Source organism: Chinchilla lanigera, unplaced genomic scaffold (assembly GCF_000276665.1).
Source record: "Chinchilla lanigera isolate Chin_1 unplaced genomic scaffold, ChiLan1.0 scaffold00117, whole genome shotgun sequence".
NCBI classification, from domain to species: domain Eukaryota; kingdom Metazoa; phylum Chordata; class Mammalia; order Rodentia; family Chinchillidae; genus Chinchilla; species Chinchilla lanigera.
Genome location: NW_004955518.1, coordinates 4,120,781 through 4,141,912, shown reverse-complemented (window position 1 = coordinate 4,141,912; position 21,132 = coordinate 4,120,781). Strand labels below are relative to the sequence as shown.

Below are 21,132 nucleotides of genomic sequence, written 5' to 3'. Positions count from 1 at the left end.
AGGAGGGTTGCCACAGGAGGGTCATGTAGCTCAAGGCCAATCTGAGCTACATAGTGAGTTCAGGGCCACCCTGGACTACGTAACGAGACTTTGTCTCAAAAAGAAACAGGTCTTAAATTTGTAGGCACTTAGTAATAATTTACCTTTTGCCCCCCCTTTTTTTTTTTTAATCCAGACGTTTTGCCACCAGTTAAAGCTGCACCGCGGTCTCCAGATGCTCGGGCAAGTCGTGGCCATTCCCAAACTGATTCTCTCCCTGGTCCAGCTGTGACAGCCACCAAAGAAAATCTCCCTGTACTAAATACTAGAATAATCTGCCCAGGTAGTACAGATTTTGAAACATGGTGTATTGTTAAGTATTTCTGTGATAATGTATAAGTACTCATTTCCTTGAACTGTGAAGTATATTTGTGCTTAAAGATAAATGTTCCTAAGACAATGTTCTTGCCACACTGACCAGTAGGGATCCAGGTCCTTACATTCTTCTGTGTGTAACAGTTTTCTAGGAATCATTAAAGCACATTTTCTTGACCCTCCCATGAGAAATTATGATGCACTGTTTTTGGGGTGGAGCCCAGGAATCTCTACTTATTAAATATCCACAGTAAATGTTCTCGTACAGTCTGTGACCTCTAAGTACAAGTATTTCCACAACTTACTTTTGGTTTTAAGCCACTTGTCTTTCTGTAGACATTTTTAGCCTGGTGATACTACTTTATGTTTTGAACATCTTATTATAGTACTGATAAAATAAGTTTACCTTAGCTTAGACTAGTGTTAATAGCAACCAAAGGGCTGTAAGCAGAACATGGAGGAAAACATTTGAGACTTCATAGGCTTCCCTAAATGCCAGTTGTTTTCACTTCAAAAAGTCCCTCAGTTTCATTCAGAGTAGGTTCGTATCCAAGTTAAACCCTGAAATAAGTATCTTATACAAGTTCTTTTTAAAGATAAATCACAATTCAATGATAATAGAGACTTTATTAACTCACTTTCAGTAGTGGACAGATCAATAAGGAAATAGGACACCTGAAAGAAACATTTTAGAACACTCGACCTATGCACTGTAGAATTCACATATATACATTCTTTTTTTTTTCCTGTGGTGCTGGAGATTGAAACTAGTGCCTTTACACTAAGCTACATCCCCATCCTTTTTTAAAATTATTATTAATTTTGAGACAGGGTCTTACTAAATCCCTAAGTTGCCCATTCTGGGCTAGAATCCTTCCCTCCGCCTCCCAGAGTGCTGGGATCACAGGCACACATCAGCACGCCTGGCTGAGGAGGGGACCATCATTAAACTTAAAAGGAACGAGAGGACGTGAGCCAGGGTGCAGAGGCTGCTGCACAGGGCAGCACTCTGAGAAGATCTGAGCAGATGAAAGAGGTGGAAAGAACGGCTTCGTGGGAGGCAGAATTGATGGGACTGAGTGACCAGCCAGTTGTGAGGAATTTAGATGACTCCAGTATTCTCGTTTGAAATTAGAACAATTTTGCAAGTTCAAATACCGTGAGTTACCATTTATGGAGTAATTGCAATAGGCCACTTATATAATCTCATTTTGTCCACACAATTAAAAAAGTAGCAGCTTCATTTTATATTTTACTACTTATTTTTGACAATAACACTGAGTTTTTACCTTAATACATCTCTTTAACATTTTAAATTTAAACTTAGTATTATTAGCTGTGCTTTGAAAGTATGAAAGTGCTATCTCCATGACATTTTGGGTAATTCAACCTTTATTGTAGATTCCTTACAGACATTATTATCCTATTTGCAACAAAGAAAGTAATATATGTTTGTTGAAGTTATAGAATTCCTGGAATGGTACATGAGAAAATGTCACAAAGAGAATCCAAGGCTTCATCTCCTTAATTCATTATGACAGCATATAGGTACATGTTTAAAGTTATCAAAAACCCTGGGTTTGTAACTGAGTTCTTAGTTTTGATTAGTGAGATGAATAGGAACTGAAAAATGTACTTTAAGAGAATGATTGTGAGGTGAGGCCTGACTGGGCTGGTTCTTTCTGTCTTTTTGCTTGAATATGTTGTGATCCTGTATATATTTATTCTTCTGTTTAGGTTTAAGAGCAGGACTAGCTGCCTCGATTGCTGGGAGTTCTATTATCAACAAAATGTTACTAGCAAATATTGATCCTTTCGGTGCAACGCCGTTTATTGACCCAGATGTAGATTCAGTGTAAGAAAATGCTTTTCCAATTACTTAGTTTTGGCTTCACTTATTTCTGTTTTATATGAATTGTAGCATTTTAAGTGTATCATAGTATGTGTGGCTCCATGTACAACAAAGAGTGATTGACAGTTGCAGGAGTTCATAAGGGCACATTGGGACCTTTGAAATTCACTGGCTTCCTGGGCTATCTCTGAGGCAGGTCCTTTTCCCACCTGTTCTCTGTGTGAGCAACGCTAGTAAAGGAAAGCACAGCTTCTGCCGCTTTCCCTTGGAGACATTTACTTCATAGCGTTTCCCACCTGTCTTTATGCCGTTCTCTCTTACGCCTTTCTTCTCAGCCTCACCAAAGCTGCCATCTTCTCCAGGTTTACTGATTTCAAGAAGCTTCTGGCCCACATTGATCTTTTCCCTTCTTAAAATTCCTAAAAACATTTTTGACAGGTCAAAACATTTTTCTTTCTTTTACTTTCAATTTAATTTTGCTTTGTTATATCTTATTTCTGTAATGACATTCCTCAAGGACAGTCTTTTGTTTTAAACTTTCAAAAATGCTTAGAAGAATAGATTGAAACTACCAGTTTTTGCTCAATAAATACTGGAGACTTTGTAATGATGAAGGAGGGGTGTTGGCCTTTGTGAGTGACGGCCCTGCATTATCATCCCTATTTGTCTGTAGAGTAAGAGGCTTACATAGGAGATAGAAGCCTAAATTAAACAGAGAGCCAAGCCCCGTCTTGGTCTCAGCTTTGCCCGCTGTCCCTTTATATCACATGTGCTCAGGTACTGGGTCTGTGCATGTGACATACACAGGAAATGATTCCTGCTGAACTTTGTAGTCTAAGGAATAGGAACCTCATAGGAACTTGAAATCATTGTAAGTGCCATCTTGTGAACATATTTCAAATGTTGTAGTGAACCTGAAATTGAATTTATGTACTTCTCCTTACTATCATAGAGATGGATATTCAGAAAAATGCGTTATGAACAATTACTTTGGGATTGGATTAGATGCAAAAATTTCATTAGAATTCAATAATAAGAGAGAAGAGCACCCTGAAAAATGCAGGTAATTTTGAAAGTAGCAATTATGTTACTACATGAACGCATTTTTACTTAATTTCATTTATTATCTCTTTTGCTTCCTCCACCTTTAAGAAGAAAAAAATTAAAATTTACTGAGATTCCCTGCCAATATTTCTCTTCAGGAGCCGAACTAAAAACTTGATGTGGTATGGAGTCCTTGGGACCCGGGAATTACTACAGAGATCTTATAAGAATTTAGAACAAAGGGTTCAACTTGAGGTAAGTTCATCCTCAAGTAAGACATTTCCAGTGATGTTATGTAGAAAAATAATTTCATTTGTGGAGCTAAATCTGATTAATGATTAAGCATTCAAGGAAAAATGTGGACGTGAATATCAGTTGTATGTTAAAGGAGGTACAGACATGAATATGAGTGACACACATAACCATAATTATCATCAGCTACTGAAGAGGTGCTACACTGGAACGTAGTACCCCATTGAACGGGTAGAGCCATGAAGTACATTTTTAGGGCAGGGTGTTTAGTTGGGCTTCTTCATTTAAGTTACCCAGTTCTGATTCAATTCTGTAATGATTAAGTTTCACAGATTCCTCAAAACATTGATAATAATTATAATCTTTTAACTTAAATATATGTTTTATTGCAATTATTCCTGATGATTTAATAAAAGAAAAAAGATTTTAAGCATTAGCATTTTTTAGTTATTTTTTATTTTAATTTAAGTAAGAAATTAAGGACAGTTACAGTTATTTAACATCCTTTAGTAACAGGAAAAAGGTTGAGGACATGACTCTGCAAAGTCTATTAATTACTATAATTTTATTTTCTTTTATCTTGGTCCAATACTCACTGTTTATAATGATAGGCATGTCTAAAGATTGAGTCTTAAATGCTTTATAAAAAAATAAACTAAGCATCGTTACTTTTAAGTATTATCTTAAGAATAGAGTGAGGACTAAAGTAGGACCTGATATAATCATTAGCAACTAGGTCTGACATTAAAGATGAATCTGTTATACCTTCTACTATAAAACACAACTATGCAGTTATGTAGTTGGCTTTGGTTTATCAATGCTTGTAAAATTAAAGTAGAGATTACTAGATAAAAAGGGACAAAATCTCGAAAGTTCACACACTTTGTAAGTTCTATCTTCCACAGTCCTATCCCAGGTCACATTAAGTGCCATCCTATGTATTGTAAGCGGTTAATAAAATTATCATAAATTTGTATTATCATGATTAAAAAAAAGTATTTAATACACCTAACCTACCAAATATCATAGCTTAAGTTTGCCTACTTTGAACATGCCCAGAATACTTACTTTAGCTGTACAAAATAACACAAAGCCTACTTTGTAAGAAAATATTGACTAACTCAAGTAATTTATTGAAAACTGTACCACAAATGACAATTAAAATGACTGATGGTCATGCTGTTATACCTTCTTAAGTCTGAGTGTACCATGAGTAAGCCCCATAACTAACCACCTTTTAAGGATTGTGGGACTATTGTATCTGAGGTCTACATCACTAGATGGCTGTAGTTCCTGATGGATTTGTAGCTTCAGTTTGGACAAGATGCTTTATAGATATAGCTGCTTTTTGTTTTTGTTTTTTTTTTTTTGGTTTCTCTCCGGTACCGGGAACCGAACTCACGACCTTGCGCTTGCCAGGCAGGCGCTTTGCCGCTGAGCTAAATCCCCAGCCCTTGGTAGCTGCTTTTTGATCTCCATTTAACAAGGTTCCGAGCCGGTTGTGGTGGTGCATGCCTATAATCTCAGTACTCAGGAGGCGGAGGCAGGATGATCATTGCAAGTTTGAGGCCGGCCTGGGCTACAAAGTGAGCTCAAGGCCATCCTGAACTGCATAGTGAGACCCTGTTTCAAAAAGACAAAAATAAAAAAATAAGAAGATTCTCAAGCTATGGAGCCTTAGACATTGTGAGAAATTACATACTCTTTCTACAAATATTTTTAAATGCATTGTATAAAATATACTAAGAAAAAGAAACCAATAATGGTTAAATAAATTAAACTTTTTTCAATTGTTAAAGGGTAATATGTATTTTGTCAGTACCAAATCAAAAAAAATCTACTGGCATAGCTAATTTCAAAGTAATGATGAACATAAATGATATCTGAAGCATCTGTAATACAATGCCAAAAGTCTTTATATCTTTGATGATGAAGGCATAGCTATTGCTAGTGCCTGGTTTGTTTCCTACATTTAAAACTGAGAGCAGTGCTAAATTTCCAAAGTTAGTGAACACAACGAGATTACATTTTTACCATCAAGTTAACCGACCCTGTATAACTGATTTCAGAACTTCAAATTAAGAACTCTTTATTTAGATATATATGTTAAATGATTAAAAAAAACTAAAACTAGTAAAACAAGATAAATGTTAGCATGCTAATATATAGAGAATCTTGGTCATCATGTAAACAAACAAAAAAAATACCCTCTCCTTAGAATATGAGCTCATTGAGAAAGCCTGTTCCCTAAGAATTCATTTTCCTGGTGATAGTTCTCTTGAGATAAAGGTGAGAAAAGAGACCCACACTTTTGGGAGCTTTCCCCAGAGAGATGGAGCTCCCTGCATCAGTGGCAGTCTTTGACAAACAAACTTTTTTTTTTTTTTTTTTTGGGCTCACATAAGTTTTCTTTCTCTTTTGTATTGTGGTATGGAAGGAAACTGATTTTATGTCTTGACTTTGATTTTATGCTGAAGAAAAAAATAAGACTGTGGTTTCCCTATCTACAAAATGAATCTACAAAATGAAATAATGCTTTTGTGCAAATCATAATTCAGTGAGCTGAGATAAAAGAAATCACTCTGTAAAATTAAAAGAATTATACAAATATAAACTTTCCTAAGAGACAGCAATTGTGATTTTGATATATACCTAACTTTCAGGATCGTTAATGTTTATAAACCTTTAAGTTTTTAAAAGTTTTTTGGTTTATTATATAATGATAATTTCTATATTTTGTCACTTCAGTGATTATTAGTTATAACTATTGGCTAATTTATTTTATAATAATTAAATTTTACTTAATTATTTCAACATTATTACCTTTAATTCTTAAAACTTTATAAGGTAGGTATTAATATGAGGTCAGAGGAGAAAGACACATGCCCAAGAAAGCAGCTGCTTTGTTAGTGTGGCAGTATGTTAATTATAACTAAGGATGGAAATTTACAGGCTTCATACAATGTGTTCTAAGTGCTTTCCTATTCTTTATTGGCCATACTATGTGCTAGGAATTATTAATCCATTAATTAATTGTTAATTACTATTAATCCACCTGCTAACAGGTAAGTAGTGTGAAACTCTGAAAGTTTAAGAGACTTACTCAGTGCCAAAGGATAATTCAAACCCATCCATCATTTTCTCACTGTACCATATTTCCTGGTCAAAGGAACCAGAGAAAGACAACTGCTGATCAGAAAAAGAAAAGCTAATTGGAGTATTGCGGCATTTTGCAGCATCCTGTGCCTCAAATGGAAACGGAGAGCAGTAGGGAAGATTATAAAAGGGTGCAACACTGTTGAAAGTCTTCTTTAGTCACATAACTTAATCTAGCTAATCTATGTTGTTCATATTGTTTTCCAGTGAAAAATATGAAGAGGTTATTAATTTTTCTATGAAGTGAATATTAAGCTCTGAACTCGGTATTGTGTTTAATGCATACATGCTAAATGCAGTATTTAAAAACTGCTGTAAATTTTTTTAAAGCAAACCCTATATTAAGAAATTATCTTTCTAAAAATGGGAAGGGAATCAAGAGATGGGAGGAGGAGCAAGGTGGGGAGGGGATGGGAAAAGACAGTAAGATGTTTTGGTTGCTCGTACCAACCCTGTACAAGGAATGGAAGCATGTACTGCAGACGTGTACTAGTTAAAAATAATAATTAAAAAATAAGATCAACTGGAACATTTGTGGGACATCAATTGTATTTCTATTCGGTAAGAATTTATTTGCATCATGTATAACTACACCATCAGCTATATTCCCCCGTTTTTCTATTTAAGAGGTAATTTAACTTTCATCCAGGTGACTAATTGGAAGAAAAATAATGTAAAATGCTTTCCAACATGCATGTGTTAGCTGTACCCTGGTTCTAAAGTACTTGAGAAACTCAGCGTTGCATTTCGCCGTCACTAGTTAGTTACAGAGCAGCGCGTGTGCACCGGGGCTGAGAGACGCTTGGTGAGATGGGTAGGACCAGAGCTGGCCCCCGTGTGGCCTGCTTCGAGAACGATGCCTGAGACAAATTGGTAGAAGACCATAATCCCATAAGAATCTCACACGTGGGCTGAAAAGACTCAAGAAAAACAATGCCTGATTTGAAGAGGAAAAAGAAAGAAAACATTTTTAAAAACAGGTTTATGTAACAGCTTCTGTGTAAGTTATTTGTGCTTCAGGTTTTTAAAATAAAAAAAAATAAGAGAAGGCTTTTTTCTAATCTTTATGTTTTACTAGTCCATGTCTGCAGTACATAAGTATCCATTCCTCGTGGGGAATCGGTCCATGCCTAGAACACATTCCCCTCCACTCCCACCCTCGCCCCATCTCTTGGTCTCCTTCCTATTTGCAAAAGCTCTATCTTCCTATTATCTATCTCTTATTTTAGTCTTTATTTATATTTCAGATTTCTGATATAAGAACCTGTGCTATTTTTAAGCATACATGTTTGATTTATTTCACTTAACATTATGAGCTCAAGGTACATCCATTTCTTTCTACAGATTACTCAGATTCATCCTCCTTTAGGGCAGAGTAGTGCTCCGTTGTGTGTAAATACTACATTTGTTTACTCATCTGTTGATGGACATAAGGTGTGCTTCTGTGATTTAGTTATTATGAATTGTGCTGCTATAAACATTATCATGGTAATATAATGTCAAGTCCTTCAAGACCATATCTAGAAGGGGAATAGCTGAGTTGAATGAAATTTCTAATTTCAATATTCAGAGTTTGAGGACTCTACATATTGATTTCCATAATGGTTCTCCTGCAGTCACACCAACAATACAGAAGGGTTCCTTTTTCCCCATAGCCTCACCAGCATGTGATATTTGATTTCTTGATGCTAGCCATGCTTTCTGGAATAAGATAGAACCTCAGTGTTGTTTAATTTGTATTTCTCTAATGGCCAGAGATATTAAACATATTTTCATGTATTGATTGGCCACTTATACTTCTTCTGAGAAGTGTCTGTTCATTTCAATTGCCTGTTTTTTGATTGGGTCTTTTATTTGGGGGGGGGTCTAATTCTTTTTGAGTTCCTTATATATTCTAGATACTAGTCTTCTACCTAAGGAATAAGTGGCAAATTTATTTTTCCCTTTCTGTTTCTTTTGCTGTGCAGAAACTTTCTCATTTGATATGATCTCATTTATTGATTCTTGGTATTCTTATACAGTTGATGTTCTGTTTAGAAGGTCTTTGTCTATGCCTGTCTTCAAGTATTTTAACAATTCTAGTAGATAGTGTTTCTGTTTTAACATTTAGTTCTTTGATTCATTTTGATTTTAGTTTAGTACACAGTGAGAAAAATAGTTCTAGGTCTTTTGCATATGGGCAGCCAGTTTTCCCAGCACCATTTGTTAAGGAGACTATCTTTCCTCTAGTTTATCTCTTCGGTCCCTTTTGCAAAATCAGAAAGCAGAATGTATATGGATCTTCTATTCTCTTCCATTGATAATGTTAAGAGAACCGCATCAAACCAGACTGGTGATAATGGAGTCCTTATCTTGTTCCTGATTTTAGAAGGAAGGCTTTAACTTTTTTCTCATTGAATACTCTGTTGACCTTTTGTTTGTCATAAATTGCTTGTATCAGATTGAGATAAGGTCCTTCTGTACCTATTCTCTTCAGAGTTTTTATTATGAATGGATGTTGTATGTTGTCAAAACCTCTTCCTGAATCCAGTTAGGTGATCCTGTGATTTTTGTCCTTGCTTCTGTATATGATGTATTTGTTACACTTACTGATCTGCATATATTAAACCATCCTTGCATCCCTGAGATAAATCCTACATGATGTATGATTTTTTTTTGATAATTTGTTGCTTTTGTTTTGACAGTATCTTGAGGATTTTTGTGTCTATGTTCATTAAAGAGATTGGCATAAGTTTCTGTCTCTTTTTTCTTTTTTTGTCGGGGATTGGATCCTTTTCTGGTTTTGAAATCAGGAAATACCATCTCCTAGGGAGGAGTACAGTACTCCTTCCCTCTTGATTTCATTAAAGAGTTTAAGTAGTATTGGTATTAGATCATCCCTAAAGTTCTTGAAGAATTCAGTGGCCAATCCGCTGGGACCTGAGCTTTTCTTAGTTGGTAGTTTTATTACTTCTTCAGTTTCATTGCCTGTTACTAGATTAATCAGGGTTTTGATATCTTCTTAGTTGTTTGGTAATTGTATCTAGGAATCAATCCTTATCTTCTGAATTCACCAATTTACTAAGGTACAGGTTTTTTAAGTAATTGCTAGTAATGTTCAGTATTTCAGCAGTGTTCATTGTCAATTTACCTTTTTCATTTCTAATTGCATTGATTTGGCATATTTTTTTCTTTTTTGGATTGAGTGGCTGGGTGTTGGTCTATTTTGTTTATTCTTTCACAGAACCACCTCTCCTTCAATTCTCTGGGTCTAGTATTCTCTTATTAGTTTCAGTTTTATCAATTTCTGCTCTGATATTTTAAATCCTTCTTTGTACTAGCTTTGAATTTGGAATGTTCTTATTTTTCTAGGGCCTTGAGGTTATTTATGTGAGCTCAGTCTGTTTTTCTGATGTAGGCATTCACAGCTATAAACTTTCCTCATAGAATTGCTTTTTTTGTGTCCTATAAGTTCTTTATATTGTCTTGGCATTTTCATTTGATTTTGGAAATGTCTAATTTCTTCTGTTAGCCATTGATTATTCAAGAGGTTATTGTTTAATTTCTATGTGTTTGCATAATTTCTGTGGTTTCTTTTGCCGTTGATTTCTAGTTTTATTGCTCTATGATCTAATAATATGCCTGGGATAATTTCACTTCTTTTGTGCATGCTTTACGAGATTACATTTGGTCTTTTTTGGGAAAGTCCTACTGAGAAGAGTATATATTCTGTTCTTGTTGGGTGGAACATTTTGTGTGTATGTGTGTTTGTGTATGTGTGTGTGTTCCATTTTTTCAAAGGTTTGGTTCAACTCTGATACTTCGTTTTTTTTTTTCTGATGGATCCACTAGTGAAAATGGGATTCTGTGGTCCCTCATTATAATTGTGTTGGTATTTATCTGATCATTTATGTCCAGTAGTGTTTGTTTCATGAAGAAATGTGTAGGAAGATATTTACAAGAAAACTAACATTACCAACACACTCTGCTCCCCAACTCTTTTTCTTGGGTATTTAATATCTTTCAGACTAGTGCCTCTTCTTTTTTGTCTAACCTCTGAGCTTTGTGTCTTGCAGTGTGATGGGCAGTATATTCCTCTCCCTAGTCTTCAAGGCATAGCAGTGTTGAACATCCCTAGTTATGCCGGAGGCACTAACTTCTGGGGTGGAACCAAAGAAGATGATGTAAGTAGCATAATGGGAGTGACGGTTTGTTTCCTCAACAAACAAGTTGTACTACTGGAATACTTTCTTTTTTAAATGTGCTTTTTAATGTTCGTTTTAAGTCAGAATACATTGGGCAGGTGAAGGGTAGAATAGATTTAAAATTTTATTTGAACACTCCTTCATGTACGTACTCTAAAATTTCTTATCCTGGGATTTAGGTGATAATATCCTGGATAAACAAAAACAAATGTACATTGGGAAAGTAAACTTAGGAGATAAAAAGGGGAAACTTTTTAATAGCATGCCTAGTATTATTATCCTGCTGCTGTAAGAAATTAACACAAATTTAACAACATACATGCATCATCTTACAGTTTTGCGTAGTAGAAGTCTACCACAGTCTCCTTGAGCTAAAACTGAAGGAATCAGCTGGATTCTGTTCCTTCTGGAGGCTCTCAGTGAGAATCTGCTTCCTGCTCTTCCCAGGTTTTAGAGGTTGCTCATATTCCTTCCTCCATTGCCGAACTCAGCCAAGGCAGGTTGAAGACTGGTCCTGTATTGCTCTGGTCTCCTCTTGTGCCTCCTTCTTCTTGACTCAGTAAGCTTATGACTACGCTGTGTCCACCCAGAGCATTCGGGATAAGCTCCCCACCTCCAGGTCCTTAATTTAATCACAACTGCAAAGTTCCTTTTGCAGTGTTAGGTACCATTGTCATGTGTCCATTTTTAGAGTGGGGTTGAAGGCATCACCACAATAACATTCAGTATTTTTAATTTTCTAAGCTCATATGTATGTAACTATTATTTTTAATTTTGGAAACATTAAGAAGTTATATTTAGCCAGAGAGGTTTAGGGCTATTTTTGTTTCTATTGACCTATTTGGGGTGGCTCTTAAATGAACTTACAGGGATTACATATAAAATAAATTACAGTGTATTTTTAATGTTTATGATATACATATATTTCAGTTCTACTGAGATATAGTTCTAGACTAACAGTCAACATTTTTTGCCAGCTTGTCACCACTCTTAAATATTTTGAAGGGCAGAAATCAATGAGATTAAAATAAAGAAAGCTGACATTCCTTGAACACCTACTAGGCAGTTAAATAGTGTTTAAGAACTTCCTATTTGCAATAATACACACTTTTTTGCAGTACTGGGATTGAACCCAGGGCCTTGAAAATGCTGGGAAAGTGCTCTCCCACTGAGCTGCATCCCCAGACCAATATCTGACTTCTGATCTAAACTTGATCACTGCAAAAAATGGAGGCAAAGTTTCTACTTTTAGTAAGTAGCAGAGAGGATTTAAAAATAGGCACTCTGATAGCAAAAATTATGAGAAATGATTAGTGTTGGTAAATTTGTATCCTGATATTTTCAGTGAAGATTTTAATTAGCCTACTACTTTTATTAAATATTTTCTCAGAGCAGTAATTATTTATGATATAGTAAAAGGGAAAGCGAAAAGAATAAATTATATAACCTAAATTTAATTTTTAGAGTAAATTAATTTGTGAAAATGCATCTAACATAAAGGCAAATAAAGTCCAGATGATTTTTATAGTTTGTTTTTATACTTTAATGCCCTAAAAAGTTATTATATTAAAATATAAGGTATATATACAATACATCTGTTAGAACATACCAAGTGAACTGGATCATAATTTACGTGTTTATTAACTTGAACCTTATGAAATTATATCACCTTTAGTAGGAGTTTTAGATTTCTAAAAATGACGTGTATCATCTTATCAAGACATCTGCATATGTATGATGGATGTTTAACTCATTTATGCCAAGATACATCATTTAGAAATGTATTAGTCCAAAAAGTGCTTTATGAGAGATTATTATATCCATGTGGCTATTAAAACTCTTTAAAAATTATGTTTATTTTAAGCCACTGTCAATGATTCTTTTTGATTATTATTTTTCTAATACTTGTTTTTTTGCTAATGGTTTTATCATTATATGGCTTCTGGGGATGTAGCTCAGTGGTAAAATATTTGCCTAGCATACACAAAATCCTGGTATATATACTGGGGTTAACATTACTTAATGTGCCACTTTACCCAGACTTCCAGTGAAAATGTAATGCAGTTTTTCCTTTCAGATATTTGCTGCGCCATCATTTGATGACAAAATCCTGGAGGTTGTTGCAATATTTGATAGCATGCAAATGGCAGTGTCAAGGGTCATCAAACTGCAGCACCATCGAATAGCCCAGGTTGGTTTCTCTGATCAAATCTGACTTCACTTCTTGGGCCATGGCAGGCTGAGGGAAGCTCTTCCACGTGATGCCTACCCTGAGTATGCTTTTGTAAAAGACTGACTTTCTTGTAATGTCGCTTGTTACTGTGTCATTACAAGTAGTAAAGCATAGGAGTTCTACCCCACAGAATGGACTAAAAACTAAGCCTAACCCAGAGATTGATTGTGTCCATTCTTCAGGATAATTTGTATTCTGAAATAACGTGTTTGTTTTATTGCAGTGTCGTACAGTAAAGATCACTATATTTGGCGATGAGGGGGTCCCAGTGCAGGTGGACGGTGAAGCCTGGGTTCAGCCTCCGGGAATTGTCAAAATTGTGCACAAAAACAGAGCTCAGATGCTGACAAGGGACCGAGTACGTAGCCAATCTTCAACGATTTTGTCAAGCTGTTTCTTAAAGTATCTTAAAGTATTAAAAATAGAAAGCAAGAGAGAAGATTTAAATTGTCTCTTAGATCTGACATTTAGATCATTGTGATTTTAAATATGATCAAACATTTATTCAGTTTTGTGTTAAATGTTTTTAAAAACAGTTAAGTTTACGAAAGTATGGAGTAGAAAGTACAGAGAATGGTAATACTCCTGCATACCTCCTTCCTCCCACCTGCTGCACACTTGGATCCCCATTGCTAGCGTTTTGCACTACGGTGACACATTTCTTACCATGATGGACCAACTTTAATACGTTACTATTATTAACTAAAGTCATAGTTAGTACTACACTTTGTGTGGTATGCCTGTGGGTTTGGCATATGTAATCACCCAGGCACATTACAATGTCATGTGGAATAGCCTCACTTGTCAGGTTTGCCCTGCTTCAGAAACTCACCTTTCCTGGCAGTCACTGATCTTTTCATTACCTCCATAACTGTCTTTCTCAGAACATGCATTTTTGATTAAGGTCAACCTTTAATAAGACTGGCAATATTCATACTACCCACTAAAATAGTAAAAGAAATTAAAACATAAAGTCTTTTTAACTCTGTTTCTCTTTATTTGCTGCAATATGGGAAATTTTTTTTTGTATTTTTAAACAATTTTTTTTGTACTGAGAGATTGAACTACTCAGAGAATTCTTATTAAGCTACATCTCCAGCCCTTTATGTATTTTTTATTTTGAGACAAGTGAGTTGCCCAGGGTAGTCTCAAACTTGAGATCTTTCTGCATTAGCCTCCCAAAGTACTGGGTTTACAGGCATGCATCACCATGCCTGGTTTAAAATGTCTGTTCTAATTCTTGGGATTTTGTTTTGTTTTGTTTTTGGTACCAGGAATTGAACTCAGGACCTTGTGCTTGCCAGGCAGGAGCTGTGCCGCTGAGCGGTATCACTGGCCCCAACTTGTGATATATTTAATGACATGTTAAATTAGAGAAAAAGCGATCATAGTTTCAAGACTCATACAGTATCTAAATATATATTTGCCTGGGTCTCAGAGTTCCCCAGTCACCATTTATTGCACTGTTGTTTTTAAACAGGCCTTCGAGAGCACTCTGAAATCTTGGGAAGATAAACAGAAGTGTGACTCTGGCAAGCAAGTTCTTCGAACCCATTTGTACATCCAGCATGCTGTTGACCTGGCCACAGAGGAGGTGTCGCAGATGCAGCTGTGCTCCCAGGCTGCAGAGGAGCTGATTACCAGGTGTGTGGTGCTGCGGGCTTTATGGACCATGAGAACTCTGTTCTCGGCCAGTTTTGGTTTTGATTCAGTTCTAATGTGTTGTTCCAGCTGTGTGTGGTATCGAAAAGGGGTGTACGGGGCTGGGGATTTAGCTCAGCGGCACAGCGCCTGCCTGGCAAGCGCAAGGTCATGAGTTCAATTCCCGGTACCAGAAAAAATCCAAAAAAAAAAAAGAAAAGGGGTGTGCTTGTTGCCTCACTTGTACCGAAATGATTGCTGTCCTCCTTTACTAGGAACCCTTCATCAGGTTCTTCAGTCTGAACACCCTGTGCTCTCCACAGACCAGATTTTACACTTCTAGAAACACTTCAATTTCTCTGTGCCACACAGTACTCTTTCCATTATGATTTCCTGTTTTATGCATGATATTTACACTACATATCCATTTAACATATTGCTTTATAATTATTAGTGAATGTTTATGTAGAGAGAAGTCTAAATATGAACCCTGTTCCCAAAGAGAATCAGAAGTCCTAGAATTAGTTTCTGACAAGCGTAACAGATTTAGAGACCACTCGTAAACTAATTTCACTGGACAGAAAAGGAAGAAAAGAAGATGGGTTCCATGAGTGTGAAACTGGTAAAGATCACTCCAGCCAGAAATAAACTTTGCAAGAGGAGAAGATACCAGGGGCAAGTCTCTTAACTTCTCACCTGAGTCTTACCTACCAAAGAGGGAATAATAAGAACTACTTTATTGTAAGAAGTAAGTGATACTGTAGAGGTAAATCATATGCCTGGCAGGTAAATAAGCAGATTGGAAAGGGAAAATAATGATGGGTTCCATGTTGGACTGAAGAACTTTAAATTACATTACAAATATCCAGGAGACAAGTGCAGTTGGCAGTTAGAAATATTGGTCTAAAGTTGATGTACTTTTCTCATTCTTTGAAAATTAGACTACCATTTACCTACCTCTGTTCTCCTGATAGGTTCTCCAGTTTCTCAGGATCATTGTTAATAATGTTGAGGTTCATTTGCATTGTTTCTTTGTGCTTTGGAATATAGTGCTTAAGAATTACACTATTTTTCATCACTCTTGATTCAGGTATGTAGGGCTCCTGTCCCTTTTCTTGCTCTGTCCTTTCTAGAGTGAAGGTCCTTCTCCTTGAAGATGTCAGAAGCTAGAGGTATTTGACTCACCTTGCTTTTCTACTTGTGCAAGACTTACATCACTTCCTAGCCGTTGGTGGAACTTTTCCTCTGTTCTCTTCTTTGGTCTTAGTACCTACCAGATTTTGTCTTTCCAGAACTATTCTTAGAGTTTTGAGTGCTAGAGGAGTGTGGCAGAACAGCTTTGGAGTGGGATGGATGTAGATCGTGGTTTTACCACTTACAAGCTCTGTATATGGTCGTAATCTCTCTGAGACTAAGTGTCTTCATCTAAATGGGGGAAAATGAGTCATAGCTTTATAAGATCGTGAGAATTAATGTGTATAAAACACTTAACATATAGATGGTAAATATGGTAATGCATTTCCTGTAATGTATTTGAAATTTCAATGAATGAAGCATAAGTTTCTACTCTACATTGATGACCTTCCTCACTTTCCAATTACAGGGCAAAACGAAGTAGTACTATATTTTGTTAAAAGTACATTAGAAATGTTTGTCTAATTATAAGCCTCACTATATATGTATGTATACGTTTTTTTAGTATACTACCCGTCTGGCAATAAATTTTGAGGTTACCCTGTGGAATCCATAGTTGAGTGCCACTCACATGATTTCTCTGTTTGCTGATTTCATAGTTCCTAATTTTATCCTACTTCAACACTCTCCTCCCCCATAAAATTATTAGCAGTGCTCCAAAAATTATTTTGATCATTTATGTCATTTTTGCTTTTAGGATTTGTGAAGCAGCCACAATTCATTGTCTCCTGGAGCAAGAGCTGGCGCATGCTGTGAATGCATGCTCTCACGCACTGAACAAAGCCAACCCGTGGTGCCCGGAGGTGAGGGTCGCATGGTAAATTCCCATTCCACAGATTCTTTTAGTATGACACATGTATTTGAAACGGTAAAATATGCTGTGCAGATGAGCACCATGTGTACTGCATGTGTGTCTGTGAGAACTCCTGGTATATTTGTGGCCAAATTTTTGTTTTCCTTTTCCTGCCATGTTTTGATTCCTGCTTGTAAATTCTTTCCATTTCTTTTTAATTTCACTTTGCTGAGGACCAAATGCAGTGCCTTGTGCCTCCCCAAACCCCATGGCCTCTCCTTTTAATTGTGGCCATCTTTTCTTACTCTTTCTTTTTCTCCCCCGCCTGCACTTTAGTGTAAAGGGCAAACCTAGAAAGCATCAGTGTTTATTTTATTAGCGATGTTTGCTCATTTTTGAAGTTGTACACTCACACTGTGTATTTCGTTTGGTTTTACTAAATTGTGAGTATTTCTGGGAAGGGGACAAAACAAATTAAGATGTGTTATGTACGTATACCAACTCTCTGTAATGAATGTAATCATTATTTCTGCAAATATGTGCCAATAAAAATTTTAAAATACATAAATATTTTGGTAATACATTTTGGTGTAGAACATAATAGAGTGGATAGACTACTTGAAATATGAAAGATAGTACAATGGTATGGTGTAAAAAAAACTGATATCATTATTTTATTTCTTTACTTATTCAGTTGAATTTGCCTAAATGAGTATTCAAGTAAATGCTGGTTGTCAAGAACAAGTATAAAAAGCAATTTGATTGGCACTACTGAGATAGAGCTAACTCCAGTTGACCCTTGAATAACATGGGGGTTAAGGACACCAACCCCACACAATACTTGAGTAATCTTTGATTCCCTTAAAATTTAACTACTATCAGCTGCTGTGGACTGATAACACAAAAAGTCAATCAACACGTATTTTACATGTTGCAGGTATCACATATAGTAAAAATATGCAAGAATCATGAGAAATCACTTTTTACTAGAAAACCTAATTTACAGGAGAGATTAGCTGCTCAGGTAAAGATGATTAGCATCACCTGCATTTTAAGCAGACACTCTCAACACCTGAGTTCATTGCAATAGCAACAGAAGTGGCTTCAAATTATGACAGTAGTATAGTATCACTACAGTTAGTTTCATGCAGTTATGACTTCATGTGACATCTTTCTGTTTACATTTCTTTTGACTAGAAATGGTACTTTGTAAGGTTTGTATTGTGTGTTTTGATAAATTTAAAATTTTTATAATATATTTTATGGTCATAAATAAGATGGACTGTTATTACCTACATATATTTCTAGCTTCATATCTACCTTTTCTGGATTTTTTTTAATATTTCTGGGCTATGCGGTTCATCTGCAAGTTTTTTCAGATGCTCTCATATATGCAATGCAAAAGTCTGCATATAAGTAGATTCCTGGTGGTTCAAACCCAGGTTGTTCAGGAGTCTGTATAATCAGATGATGCCCCTTCAAGACATAATTTTCTTTGGTTTAACTTCTTAATGGAAATATGCATAGGTTGGTGCCAGCATGTTATTTGTAGGTGGAAGATGTGATCCTGATTCTGTTCACTGTAGTAAGTGCATTCTTTTGATTTTGTGATACATTAACTAGGAGAAACATGAAATTTTGCAATTCTAGAATTTTGGTAGATTTTTAGGAGTTATTTATAATGTGAATTTGAAATATGAGTACAATTTAAAGTATCTACTAATAGTGGAATTTCAGTGTAATACAAAATTATGTTTCTTTGATATTCTTTCCTAGAGTCTCACAAGAGATACTGCTACGGAAATAGCCATCAATGTGAAGGCGCTATATAATGAAACAGAATCTTTGCTAGTGGGAAAGGTTCCTTTGGTAAGGAAAAGTGACTGATAACATAAGAATGATGAAATAAATTTATGGATTTTACCTGCATCAGGGGACCTGCCTTTGACAGCTCCAGAGGCAGAACCTGCTTTCTGGCCTGCTCCTTGGATCTTCCTGTTTTGCCAGTCTTTTGCCTTCCAGAATTACATGGCTAAACTTGGGAGTTAAAATAGAAACTAAAGCCAGGTGTGGTGGCGCACACCTGTAATCCCAGCACTCGGGAGGCTGAGGCAGGAGGATCACTGCGAGTTTGAGACCAGCCTGAACTGCATAGTGAAACTGTCTCAAAAAAAGACAATAATAATAATAATAATAAATAAAATAAAAAGTGCTCAAAGATAAAAGATTCAAGCTAAAATGCCTGTCTCATGTTTGTAATCGAAGAACTAGGGAAGCTGAGGCAGAAGGATCACCACAAGTTCGAGGCCATTCTGGACTACATAGTTCAAGAAGAGGAGTAGAGAATTTCTCCTCATAGATGCCCTCACATGTTTATGTCGTCCTGATCTCCCCAATTGGCTTTCAGAGTCTTGAGCTTTATAAAATGTAGTTGACATTCCTTGGGTATTCAGTATTGCTCAAAAATAGCAGAAGTCATGGGCTTTGTTCCTGGGATTAACATTTGAAATGTGATTGGTATGGTGCTGCAGATTTGCGAATGGAAAGACACTTTGTAGATGCAGTGTTTCAAGAACTGTTTAATCCTTGAAGTCAAGTTTAGGCAAGTCTGCGTCTGACCGTAGTCCAGGGACCTCAAGCATGAATGCTAGCCCAAGTCAGCGGTTCTTTAAAAAAATACTGTTCCTCATCATTCTCAAGTGTTCTAGCATTTGAATTCTGTTACCACCTAGCGTTAGATTTGGGATATTCACACATGCTATTGCTGTGTGGAGATCTAAGGCATTAACTCTTCTTCCTTGTAGCTACTCTTTGTTAACATTTTCAACTGCATTGTGTTGAAATGGAAGGAATGCCCACCACTCACACACACACACACACACACACACACACACACAGCTGTTATTGACAAACATGGATTTTGGTTTAAAATGTATTCCAGTGAATATTACCGAACCCTTTGACAACAGTATCGCAGTAGTTAATTATATTTTAAAACTAGTTTATTCCTTATAAGAAGTAAATTGTAGAATGAGTATATAATAAACATGTTATCAATGTTGTAAAGCATATATTCTTAGACAAAAAAGAAAGTGGTAAATGTTATACAATAGGGTGTAATATCTCCATATTTTTAACTACTAGAGAAAGTAGATACCTTGAGTAACAAGGGGATACAGAAAAATCATAATAAATAATGGTAATATTCTTTCTGAATTTCAGTTCTAAAATCTATGCCCATCTGTATGGGTTCTCTACTGTTTTAAAGTAATTTATAAAAGTGTAAGTTAGCTGGAAGAGACCTCAGAGGTGATACAGTCATATTGTGCTGCTTCTGGAACAGGAAGGTGAGACTCCTGAAACCAGCTAGCGTTCTCTCCGCTTGCAGTTAGTAACAAGGCAGGACTGATGTCTAGTTGGCTGCCTTCCAGCTCTGGGCGTACAGGGTTTACATCAGCGTAGTCATTTATTCACCTTGTAATTACATGTGAATAACTTCTTTGAATGAGCTGCTGTGCATTCCAGGTGATCGGTTAAATTCTCTTGAAAGTACCCAAGCTCTAGTCCAGCTTGTTAACCACATTTTACTTTGCTTTGATTTTTATAGTAATTTTTATTGCAAATTTTTCTGAGTTTTTTTTCCCCTAAAATTATTTAATTTTTCAGAAGCTCTTCAAGTTTTTGGCTAATTTAAAAAATACTATTTCTTCATGTAGTGGCTCTTGTAAATCAAAAGGATTTTCGGCACACATAAATTGAACAGTGATAGCTCCGCTGGGTATGAATGCGCAGAAGGAAGGAGAAAAGGAAAGAGGGGAGAGGCGAGAGGGGAGACAGGAAGCTGTTTACTTGGAAGGGACGCCACAAGTCATATTTTCTGTGAAATTATTTGTCACACTAGTTATGAACATCATCTTCGTGAAGTAAGAATTAGAATATTTAAAAATTAAAATATAAAAGAATTTGTTCTTTTAAAACACTTTTATTTAAAACAAATTAACCTAATAAGTAAGGATATTGACCATCAAAATAAAAGTTGTTCTATTTGAAGTTGTCACTGAGTCTTTTGTTTTCCTTTGTAATTTGCTGGTAAACAGCAGCTGGAATCTCCACACGAAGAGCGAGTCTCCAGTGCCTTACACTCTGTGGAGGTGGAGTTACAGAAATTAAGAGAGATCCCCTGGCTTTATTACATCTTACACCCCAATGAGAATGAGGTATGTAAAGTTCAGTCTATTTCCTTATGAATATAGAACTTACCCTTGAAAAAGAAACTTCTAGGAAAAATAAATTTTGAAAACTACTTTCAAATATACTGTTCTTAAGTAAGGGGGGAAAGGCATTTCTGTAAACCTAGGCACTTACCTAGGCACTTTGTGGAAATCGGTACATTTCCAGTAACACAGTGCATCACGAGCCTTTTTGAAAA

The 21,132-nt window shown here is 36.0% G+C and overlaps 1 protein-coding gene across 1 annotated transcript in view; it reads left to right on the top strand.

Annotated features, from left to right (window-relative positions):
- The window catches only part of Dgkh (diacylglycerol kinase, eta), a gene marked incomplete in the record, with an annotated part of 158,958 nt that overhangs the window by 121,745 nt on the left and 16,081 nt on the right, over window positions 1-21,132 (top strand). Inside the window, 11 exon segments of the mRNA XM_005409113.2 lie at window positions 176-322; window positions 2,092-2,209; window positions 3,159-3,269; window positions 3,409-3,505; window positions 10,714-10,821; window positions 12,920-13,033; window positions 13,299-13,433; window positions 14,556-14,719; window positions 16,608-16,713; window positions 18,480-18,572; window positions 20,801-20,920. Coding sequence (XP_005409170.2) covers window positions 176-322; window positions 2,092-2,209; window positions 3,159-3,269; window positions 3,409-3,505; window positions 10,714-10,821; window positions 12,920-13,033; window positions 13,299-13,433; window positions 14,556-14,719; window positions 16,608-16,713; window positions 18,480-18,572; window positions 20,801-20,920 — 1,313 coding nt within the window.